At 39.3% G+C, this 11141-nt stretch overlaps 1 protein-coding gene across 1 annotated transcript; it reads left to right on the forward strand.

The window, feature by feature from the left end:
• The first annotated feature begins 1895 nt into the window (after nucleotides 1-1895).
• Nucleotides 1896-8001, forward strand: LOC135607466 (protein NLP1-like). Its single transcript, XM_065099320.1, has 4 exons — nucleotides 1896-3546; nucleotides 3810-3857; nucleotides 3933-4959; nucleotides 6332-8001. The coding sequence occupies exons 1-4, from the start codon at nucleotides 2575-2577 to the stop codon at nucleotides 7207-7209; spliced, it is 2925 nt and encodes a 974-aa protein (XP_064955392.1). The 5' UTR covers nucleotides 1896-2574; the 3' UTR covers nucleotides 7210-8001.
• The last annotated feature ends 3140 nt before the right edge of the window (nucleotides 8002-11141 follow it).

An 11141-nucleotide genomic window follows, 5' to 3' on the forward strand; every position in this document is an offset into this window, starting at 1 on the left:
AATGAGCATGCGATATATATTTTCTTCACTTTCAAAATAATAACTACCCTATTTGAATTTTGAATATTCAATAATCTCCTTTTTCTTCTGGATGTGATAGTACTCGAAAAACTGACTATGTCAAATTACTAAACAAATTATGTGCTGAGCTAATTTATACATTAGAATAAGCATATTACTATCAATGTCCATCTATAGCCACATCAGATCGAATCGTAGTAGAATAGAGTAGAGTAGAGTAGAGTAGAGTAGAGTAGTGCAGCTCAACAATGTTCATGTTTCGTATATCATCCACCTCATTTATTTATGTGTGATCCAACTCCATACATTCAAGAGTTGAAATATAGTAGTTTATGGTCCATCCTATACAAGAGAAGTTGGAATTTAACTCTATGCTAGGTGGCTGTGATTTCTAGCCATCCTTGGGCACATCAATTGGGATCAGTTGCAGAGCAACTATCCTCCTATCCTGAATTTGCTCATAATTTTCATGAACAACATTTCGTTTCTTGAAGCATCCAAAGAGTCGATAATCGCATGCAATTAATAGATGATAAATGGTGTCAGTCCCTTTTAAAATCATCAGATCTCAGATGCATTAGGATGTGGGTATGAATCAGACATCATAATATACTTGTGCTAGCTGCATCTGAAGTCATAATATTGGGAAACCATTGGCTCGGAGCCACAGTCATGCTAGTGAGCTCCAAAAGGCTGTTCACAGTTGGTGATGACTACCGGACAAGCCTCGGATAGTGCTCGGCATGATGCTCTCCCTTTCCGCTCTCTGGAATCTGGTCTCCGTTTAATAAGCCGTAGCCGACGTTTGGATCAAGTGACAGTGGAGCTGTAGCAGGATATGTAATCTGTACTGTGGGTTTCAGATTTAGATCCTGAATCCCTGAGACGAACGGTTCCAACTTAGCGTAGGGGGGGGAGTATGAACACCGAGGAACAGACAAGAAATGTTACACAGAATCACATACAGCTCAGTATTCTTCAAATTGCATTTTAATTCCCAGGTCAAATAGTTCCATGCAAGCAGTGGTGTTTGTATTGGAGGGTAGGTAGGTTTGTGGTTGATGGAAAGACAGAGAGGCTCCAAAGTGAGTGCCTGTGGATGAACAAAGATGTCGTGAAGGAAGTCTCTTCCGTTTGGTTTTCTTCTCTTTCATGCAGATGTCAACTATGTATTTTGGTTGATTCAATTAAATAGGAGGCGGAAGAAAAGGTTTGCCGTACCAATCTATCAGCTTACGTGTGCTGTGGTGTGATGCTTTCATACGGGTCGTACGTCCGACGCTGCATCAGATTCCTTCCGTTTGGTTTTCTTCTCTTTCATGCAGATGTCAACTATGTATTTTGGTTGATTCAATTAAATAGGAGGCGGAAGAAAAGGTTTGCCGTACCAATCTATCAGCTTACGTGTGCTGTGGTGTGATGCTTTCATACGGGTCGTACGTCCGACGCTGCATCAGATTCTGGCGGATGCAATCGCAGCGCGTGAATCTCGAGATGCGAGCAGCCGCTCAACAAATCCATCCGTGTACGCTTCACCCGCGTCGGTCGAAGGTGAAATGGAGAGGGGTTCCATGGCAGATCGACTCCGCATCTTCGACCGAATCAGAGCCTTGGGATGTGGGAGGAAGCCACATGCCCTGGACGCAGGAATCACCTTCCTGGTCCACATCATTTGGCTGCCCGTCACCGTCTCGATGACAGCATGCATCTCAGGTTCCTCGTCTGCACGCCCCCCGTATCGCTTGCCAGTTTCAAACCCTTCCCCCCCCCCCCCCCCCCCCCTTGCAAGCCCACAAGCTTATGTCAACTTTGCTTGGGTTATTTTATGGAGAGTTGCTGATGGTTGGAGAGCCCAATGGTGGTGGGGACCAATATGGAAAGATTCCAAGAGCACAGAGCCAAGCTTGATGACAACAAAACTTGTGTCAATCATGCATTCATCCATCGGGATTCACTTGAGATCCTTTGGGGAGAATCAGGGCATGGAAGGGGAGGTCAGGGCCTGTGTGCAAGGTGATCTGGGGTTTGTGGCAGGGAAGAGGAGGAGTTCATGGTGAGCCCTTCTTCTTGAACCACATCAACCGGGCTTCCGAGCTGAAAGCCCCCCTCTTGGATTTATCTGAACGGGAAAAGGTGCGTCTTTTTCTTCTCTTGGGGGGATGTGTGGCTCAGAGGGGAAAGGAAACCCCTTGTTGGAATAAGTCCCCTAAATATTAGCTTTTGCTCCACCAGCTGCTCTCTTTTCTCCAAGGTGTGCTTGCATCTGTAGTTAGTGGTTCTTATTCTTTCCTTGGATTCTTGCGTTGAGCTTGAAGGGGGGGGGGGGAATTGATATCTGCTTTTCCACAACGAGAATCTCTTGTTGTGCCTGCAATCTTGACCAGCACAGTGAGTGAAATGCTCGTCGTTCATGTACCAGATTGCAGTTAGGAAGTCATTGAGTGTTGATTGTTTCTGCTTGGCTGGAATTTCTGGTATCTCTTGATGACGATGATGATGATGCAGTTCTTGGGGTATGGTTTTAGTAGGTTCATGTGGTGAGAGATTTCAGTGATGGAAGCTGTTCCTCAGCCTGATAATTCGCGTCTGGTTGGTATCGAAGAGATCTCGGTGATGGAAGCTGTTCCTCAGGCTGATACTTCGCTGGGGCGCAATCTCGCAGATGGTGCTGCTGATTTGGATTTGCTGGATCAGCTGCTCTCAGGAGATGGCTGGATGGAATTTCCTGATTGCCCTGATGCCTTGCAAGCTGGTACTCCTGACTCCATGAGCCCCTTCAATTCTTTGAGCTTTTCGCCTCTCTTTGAGGTCAGCAATAGTAGTCCCAATCCAGATCGACTGGATGGTTGTAACCAAGATGATATAGGAAGGTCAGTTGTATCTACATGTCCTCCTCCGGATGAAACCCGGGCTGAAAACATCGACAAAAAGCAATCCCTCAACCCAAGTTCTGTTAGACGGATCATGCTTTCAGTCGACTCTGGTGATCTATGTTCAACAAGCCCGAGCTCTGCACCAGGAACAAGCTGGTGGATTCAACCAAGGGAGTCTAATTTTTCTGTAAAAGAGAAATTCATGCAGGCACTTAATTACATCAAGGAGAATCAAAGGGAAGGTGATGCCCTAGTTCAGTTATGGGTGCCTGTTAAGAGAGGAGACCAATTGATTCTTACAACCTACAGTCAACCTTTCTTACTAAACCGAAAATGTGAGAAACTCGTGAATTATCGAGAGGTCTCCGTAAACTACCAGTTCTCAACTGAGGAGAACTCTGGCAAGGCATTAGGCTTGCCTGGCCGGGTGTTTCTAGGAGGATTGCCGGAATGGACGCCGGATGTTCGGTTATTTAGCAGCTATGAGTATCCACGTGTAGATTATGCCCAGCGGCTTGATATTCGTGGCAGTATAGCACTTCCTGTTTTTGATCAGGGTAATCGATCTTGCTTGGGTGTTGTGGAGGTTGTCATGACGACACAAAAGATAAATTACACTTATGAACTCCAGAATATTTGCAGTGCTCTTCAGGTTAGGTTTTTTTTCTCCTCTCTATATCATTCTTAAGCTTCTAGATATGAACTTTCCCTACTGACTCTATTGTTTACTCCGAGCTTCTATTTTCTTGATATAAATTTTATTTAAGCACTAGAGTACAGCTATGTAAGGTATTTGTGATCCATTTCCTTTAGGAAGCCCTTGAGCTATTTGTGGTAGATATGACGAAATGACAATTTAAGAGCATCAGCTAGCTACTATTTCAAATTTTGCTAAAAGACACCTGGTATTTGCAGGCAGTTGATCTTAGGAGCTCGGAAGTTGCGAGTGTTCCACGCTTTAAGGTGAGCCAGTAGACTACCCTATAGTATTATTGTTGAAGTATCCTACTGATTGCAGCACATGATGCTCTTTTCCAGGTAAGTAGTGGTTCATACCAAGCTGCTTTACCTGAGATTCTAGAGGTTCTAAAAGCTGTTTGCAGGATGCACATGTTACCATTAGCTCAAACTTGGATTCCGTGCATTCAACAAGGTAAAAAGGGCATCCGCCATTCCGATGAAAACTATGGGTATTGTGTCTCCACTTGTGATGATGTTTGTTGTGTGAATGACCCTTCTATGACCGGATTTCATGAGGCCTGTTCTGAGCATCACTTGCTAAGGGGACAAGGTGTAGCTGGTAGAGCTTTCACTACCAATCAACCATGCTTTGTGTCAGATGTTACTGCTTCCAGTAAGACAGAATATCCACTTTCTCACTATGCCAAGATGTTTGGTTTAAGAGGTGCAGTTGCAATACGCCTGCGAAGTATTCTAACTGGAAATGCTGACTTTGTATTGGAATTCTTTCTACCTGCTAATTGCATACTGATCGAAGAGCAGAAACGGATGCTAAATTCATTGTCAGGCACTATACAACAAGTTTGCCAAACTTTACGGGTTGTCACATCTAAGGAGCTGGCAGATGAGGCTATGTTACTAGTGAGTGAAACAATTCCTAATTTTTGGTTGGCAAAATCTTCTTCTGAAGCAGAACCAGGACAAAAATGTGACACTGACACTTCACTGGAAGCTCATAAGACGGGAGTGTATGAGAATACACCACCTTGGTTCACAAGTGCAATGGGAGACTCAAATAAGAAAATAAGCCATGTTTTTGAATTTAAGAAGCATGGAGTTGAACGATTTAGTATTACGACTGACAGAGATCACACTGAGGTGGTATTGCCTGCAGAAAAGATATACTCAAAGCTTAGGCAGCATGAACAAGGCTTTGCAAAAGATATAAGTGATAATGAGAATTCTTTCAATTTTGATAGTAGCTGTTCTGAGGCTACAAGAACAACAGAAAAGAGGCGCAGAAAAACAGAGAAGACTGTCAGTTTGGAAGTTCTTCGTAAATATTTTGCTGGTAGCTTGAAAGATGCTGCAAAGGGCATTGGTGGTAAGATTCATTCTTTATTGGAAAAAAATCAACTTGCATCAGATAATTAATATTTTTTCCGTTTGATTTGTGCTATTGTTTTTCTCATTTCTTCTTTTTTTCTCAAAAGAAACTGCCTCCACCAAATGTAGAGATACTAACTTGTTCTTCATTTTGTTCTTGCAAAAGTTTTCCATGTTTTTGTTGTATGAGAAATCCTAGCTTCTAGAGCCCCCAACACAAACTTCCTTAAATTCGACTAGGATGAAATATTTTATATTAAATAAAAGCATATAACAGAAAGAACCTTTTTTCTTGTTAAAGCCCACCTCTTCTGATGCAAAGTGTTGTTTTATTATCGTTGGTTTAATGAAGTTTTATTATCTGCTTCTGGACGACAAGAGTAGAATTATCAAGCCTTCCACATATCAAAACACTAAATTGTATCAGGCACCTCTTTAGAATCTGATAATTACAAGCAGATATACGAGTTGAGTATGACACTTTCTTTTGACGTGCATATTAATATTCTGATGGGCTGCTATATTCAAGGGATGATTTGTATTCATGGATTCATTCTTTTCTTAGAACTTCTGTTAAATCTTTCAAAAGTGATTCATAGAGACTGAAGGATTCTTGCATCCTATCATCATGTCAGTTATTTGGCAAATTTTATCTTTAAAAATCTAAAAATTTCCATACATTGCCTAGATGTAAAAACCATGAATCAAATTCTAAATCTCATTAACTTAAACATCACCATTTTTTGTAAACAAATATAATGCTGCATATATTATAAAAATGACCAAATATTTGATAGATTATATGGCCAGATTAGGTCTTACTGAGATTAGCAAGTATAGTTAAACAATCAGATTATTGGACCAAAACCCTAGTCCATAGCTGGCTTAAGTTGGATTGGATCAAAATCGTAAGATTTTATTTGACTTGTTGACAAGCCTAATCTTTAACTAAGTCTTCCCGTTCTGTTAGGATTTTGTATGGGACCTGAGCAATATGGATCACAATTGATCAATCGTGTAAACGATGACTAGGAATCTTCATTAGTGTTATTCTTCTTGTTTGTTAAGTGGGGTAAGGAACAAGCTCTGGGCATCTTTGGTGGTTATGATGCAAGTTCTTTTACTTCTTAAGATGATAAAGATGCGAGTGAAATAAAGAACTCAAGCTAACTTTTCTATGCTAAATAGTAAATATGAAGTATGTGAACTTTGTTGCGAACTTGTTGGTATATTATGAACTTTGTAACTTCAATTGCCCACATGATTTAGATTTTCTTGTTTCGGCTGTAGTAGTGATAATGGATTATTAGTTTAATGTACAATCATATATGACTGATAATGCTGTCGTCTATCAACATTCCATGTTTCAGTGTGCCCTACTACTCTGAAAAGAATATGTAGGCAGCACGGGATAACTCGCTGGCCTTCACGAAAGATAAAAAAAGTGGACCACTCCTTGAGGAAACTGCAAGTGGTTATTGATTCAGTTCATGGTGCAGATAAAGCCATTCAACTCAGTTCACTTTATAAGGATTTCACAACAGCACCTGTCTCAGATAAGAATTCATCAGGAGACTTCCCAGTTTCCAGACCAAGTCAAAATGATCATCCAAATGCTGACCATCAAGACCTAGATGCTAAAATAATCCAACCCAATTTGTCATCTTCTCACTCATCATCATCATGCAGTCCAACATCCACCTCAAGTCTCTCTTCTTCAAGTGGCGAAAAACAGTGTAATCAGAGTGCTGAACCAAGAATGAAGCAAGAAGTTAACATGGAGGAAAAGATTATTGACATTCTTCATGGAACAAATGGTCAGATGGATTTGCATCTTCCAACTAAAAGCACACAGTTATCTCCTAATAGATTTCAACATCCAAAGTCACTCAGTGAGCATTGTTCTTCTGGAAGTTTGTCTCCTTCAGATAGTAATAGAAGCAGTTGGATCAGAGTAAAAGCCACATATGGTGCAGAAAAGGTTAGGATGCGGCTACATCCTGCTTGGGGCTTCGAAGACTTGAGACAAGAGATCTTAAAGCGGTTCAATATAGGCATTGAGCATTCAGTAAATCTCAGGTACTTCGATGATGAGTCAGAGTGGATTTTACTAGCATGTGATGCGGATCTTCAGGAATGCATCCATATCTACAGATTATCAGGTGCTCAGACAATAAATATTTCTGTCCATCCAGTCGCTAGTACTCTGATCAGAACATCGTCATGCGGCACAGGATTGAGTTCATGATTAAGAGCCTCTAATCTCAACCAAAATTGGTCTTTCAAAAATGGAATTTCAAAGTTAACATAATCTTTGCAATGATCTATGGCCAAAAAGAAGGAGCCTGGATTTTTCAGCAATTGACTGAGGAACATGCTAAAGCTGCACGGAGAGACACAAAAAAAATGTGTGATAGCCTGATTATCCGCCTTGAGTCCATAGTTTGACGGTACCAGAATTGCTTGAAATTGGTAGAAGTTGAGGACGGACTTGGGATTTGGGACTAAGTTTTTCTTTTGTTGCTCGAGTGTCTACTGAAGCTTGGAGGGTTCGGAGATCTGTAAGGCCTTGAAGATGTTACTTCGATGCATCGAGTATCAGCCCGACGGTGAGTGATTACCTAAAGGAACTTCGATCGTGAACAAAGTGAGCTACTTGTAAAATAGCCACTCAATGGCTCCTTTGAGTGATGGAATAAACATTTGATGTTCCTACTGGCAGCAGGCAAGTTAAAGAAATTGATGTCACAGAAGCTATACCATCAATCACAGCAGTTATATCGGCCCCAAGAAGCCTAAAAACAGATTGACGAAAGCCCCTTGGAATCAGAACGGTTCCAGAGCTATAGAAATCCCAACCGCAAGGCAATTGGAGCAGTATTCTTTTGTGATCATTAGGTCTCATGTCATAGTTTGACCATTTCGACTTTCATGTCTCCATCTTTAAGCCATATATTGATAGCATCATGACTTAAAGTCTTGAGATGTTTGACGTGGAATGCTTATATTTCATTGGAATGCTTAGATTACATTCCATGCAGCTGTCTTTCAGTCTGTCCTCTCTCCTCATTTTGCTCATCTAGAATTGGTATTTGGTTGTACCAGTTGAGCTTAAGCTCTAAATTGTTTGGGGAATTAGCATTGCTTCATAGTGAGAAGAATCTGAATTAAATTATATTCGGTATCATAAGCTTTTAGATGAAATGATAATGATAAAAAAAAAAAATTTAAGACTGTGTTGTCTGATCAATTCAAAACTCGCATATCGTTTGAAAACAATCACCTCGATAATTTATCTATCCCAATATATCATTCCTAAAACTTTATTCTCAGTCATATCGTTGATCACACACTTTGAAAATAGTCACCCCAATCATTTTTCTTGTGCCAATATATGATCCCCAAAACTTGAGGTATTCTTCGTAGCCTCAGCCCAATTTAAACATTTTAGCAAGCGATAAATTATCCTGAAAATTTTATATAGCAATAGGGTGAGCACATAAAGCTCAGCAAACGATTAACATGTCCATGACGAAAGATGACAGTTTCAAAACAAATAAAGTACCAAATACAAGGTAGGGATACAAGAGTTCATAGATAGCCACTTATCGAATGCATATTTACAATGTCATTTCGTTCGAAGCATGTTTTGTTCATAACAATTGAGTAAAGATTAGTTGGAGCAAATCATTAACGTAAGGAGCATTTCAAGGCATATCAATAGCGTATAAAATATTACGGAGCATATCAAGGACGTATGAAATGTTTCGGAACATATCAATGGCGGATGAAACATTTTGGAACATATCAATGATGGATGAAATATCTCGAAGCATATCAATGACGGATGAAACATTTAAGAACATATCAATGGCGTATGAAATGTTTCGGAGCATATCAATAACAAATGAAACATTTTGGAGTATATCAATGACATATGAAGTATTTCGGAGCATATCAAATAACAAATACGAAATAGAAGTTCAAACATCGCATTTGATGTTGTATAATTTCATTCTAATCCAAAGTATATATAAAAACACATAACCAAAGCTCTGAATATCATATCAAACACATAGATGGAGAAGTAGGATTATAACATAATATGGTCCATCGAATGACCACCAAACATAATCTAGAGTATCGCGAGCTCTAAGCACATACCCTTTATCATTTCTGTCAAAGGTCCAAATAATCTCTTTACCATTTCTGGCAAAGTTTCATATTATCCCACAAACACCAGAGTATAAAAGGGCATTGTGAACAATAAATTAAGACATATCGGAAACACATGCGGAACAACGAACTGCATGTGCCTATACGAAACATTACGATACAAATATGAACTTTACATAATAGATTCAGATAAACAAATAATTAAAGGACAAAAGTATGCAGGGACTCAAAGCAATAATGTAAAGCTCAACTGAAGTAAGGATGTTAGCTGAAAATAATTTCCAAAGAAATGAAACAAGAATAGGCAGAATCAATCAAAACTCGATTCTGATAGAATTTGAGAGGCACATTGCATGAATTATTTGAATAACCAATTATACTCCAATTTGCACAAATTAGATATCATTCGAAAGATGTATCAATCTAGATTTAGATAAATCAAGTTTTGTATGAATTAGAGATTCCAACATTGGGTTATCAATAGTTTAGTAACCAAATGTCAGAGAACATTATCTCTGTGTTGCATAATTCATAGAGTTGATCTGAACAAAGGTTTCAATAGGCATTTATGCTCCAAATCTTTGGGGGGGGGGGGGGGGGGGGGAGCAATTGAAGTTCAAGAGGGTGGCTTCTCTTTTTAGTTAGGGGGAGATTGAAGTTCTAGAGAGGGTAGGTCAAAACAACTACCTCAATAATTTTTGTCATCCCAATATGTCATCCCCAAAACTTCTCCTCGGTATTATTCTCTTTTTGGTTTAGGGGGAAGGTTTCTTTTTTTTAGTAGGGGGCAAGTTTCCATATTTAATATTAAAACATTGTTGTTGATTATATTATTTGAAAATAGCCACCTCAGCGTCCCAATATATCATCTCAAAACTTTCTTCTTGGTGATAAACAAGATATGAGATATCCACATTTAATATTAAAACCTTATCGTTGATCATATTGTTTGAAAAGAACCACTTTATAGTCCTAATATGTTATCCCAAAACTCTCTTCTTGGTCAAAAAGAAGATATGAGATATTCTATTTTTGATTTTAGGAGGGTTGAATTTCAAGGGGTGAGTTCTTTTTTTTTGGTCAAGGGGTGGTTGAAGTCCGAGGGGTGTATGAGTCCCACTTCTAATATTAAAATTATGTCATCATGTAGTTTAAAAATAGTCATCTAAAAAAAAATTTTGTTTTGGAGGGGAGGGGGTCCGTGGGTCAGTTCCACTTCTAATATTAAAATCTTATCATTGATCATATCGTTTAAAAATAGTCACCCCAATAATTTTTCTTATATTAATATGTCATTCTTAAAACTTTCTTCTTGATCACAAATAAGATAGTAGAAGTGGGACCATCATGTCATTTAAAAATAATAACCTCGATAATTTTTCTCACCTTAATATGTCATCTTTAAAACTTTCTTTTCAGTCGTAAACAAGATGTGAAGTATTCTCTTTTTTGTTGTGTAATATCCCTAACTTTTAAAAATTATTAATAAAGATTTATTTATAAATTGGAGGACCTATATGTAAATATAGAAATTTCAAGGACTAAACTATTAAGTTACAAAAAAAAAGAAAATCAAAAATTTCGGTTTTATCCCACCGCCTCCCACACTCTCTATTTCTCGAGAAACAGAGAGAGGAGCGGTGGGGCGTGGGGAGAAGAAGAGAGGAAGAAGAGGGAGAAGAGAAGAAAAGAAGAAGAAGAAGAAAGGGAAGAGGGAGAGGAAAGAGAGATAGCTCCAGCAGCTAGGGCTGCAGCACCTCTGTTTCGTGTAGGAGGAAACAGAGGAGTTCATGTGTGGGGCATCGGGGAGGAGAAGGGAAGAAGAGGAGAAGAAGAGAAGCAAAAGAAGAAGAAGAAGAAGAAGAAGAAGAAAAGAGGAGGTGGCTGCGGAAAGGCCTGCAGCGAGGAGCTGTGGGGCGTTGGGGAGAAGAAAGGAAGAAGAGGAGAAGAAGAAAATAAGAAGAAGAGGAAAAAGAAGAAGAGAAAAAGAAGAAAAAAAGAAGG

Source organism: Musa acuminata, chromosome BXJ2-3, assembly GCF_036884655.1.
Source record: "Musa acuminata AAA Group cultivar baxijiao chromosome BXJ2-3, Cavendish_Baxijiao_AAA, whole genome shotgun sequence".
Classification (NCBI taxonomy): domain Eukaryota; kingdom Viridiplantae; phylum Streptophyta; class Magnoliopsida; order Zingiberales; family Musaceae; genus Musa; species Musa acuminata.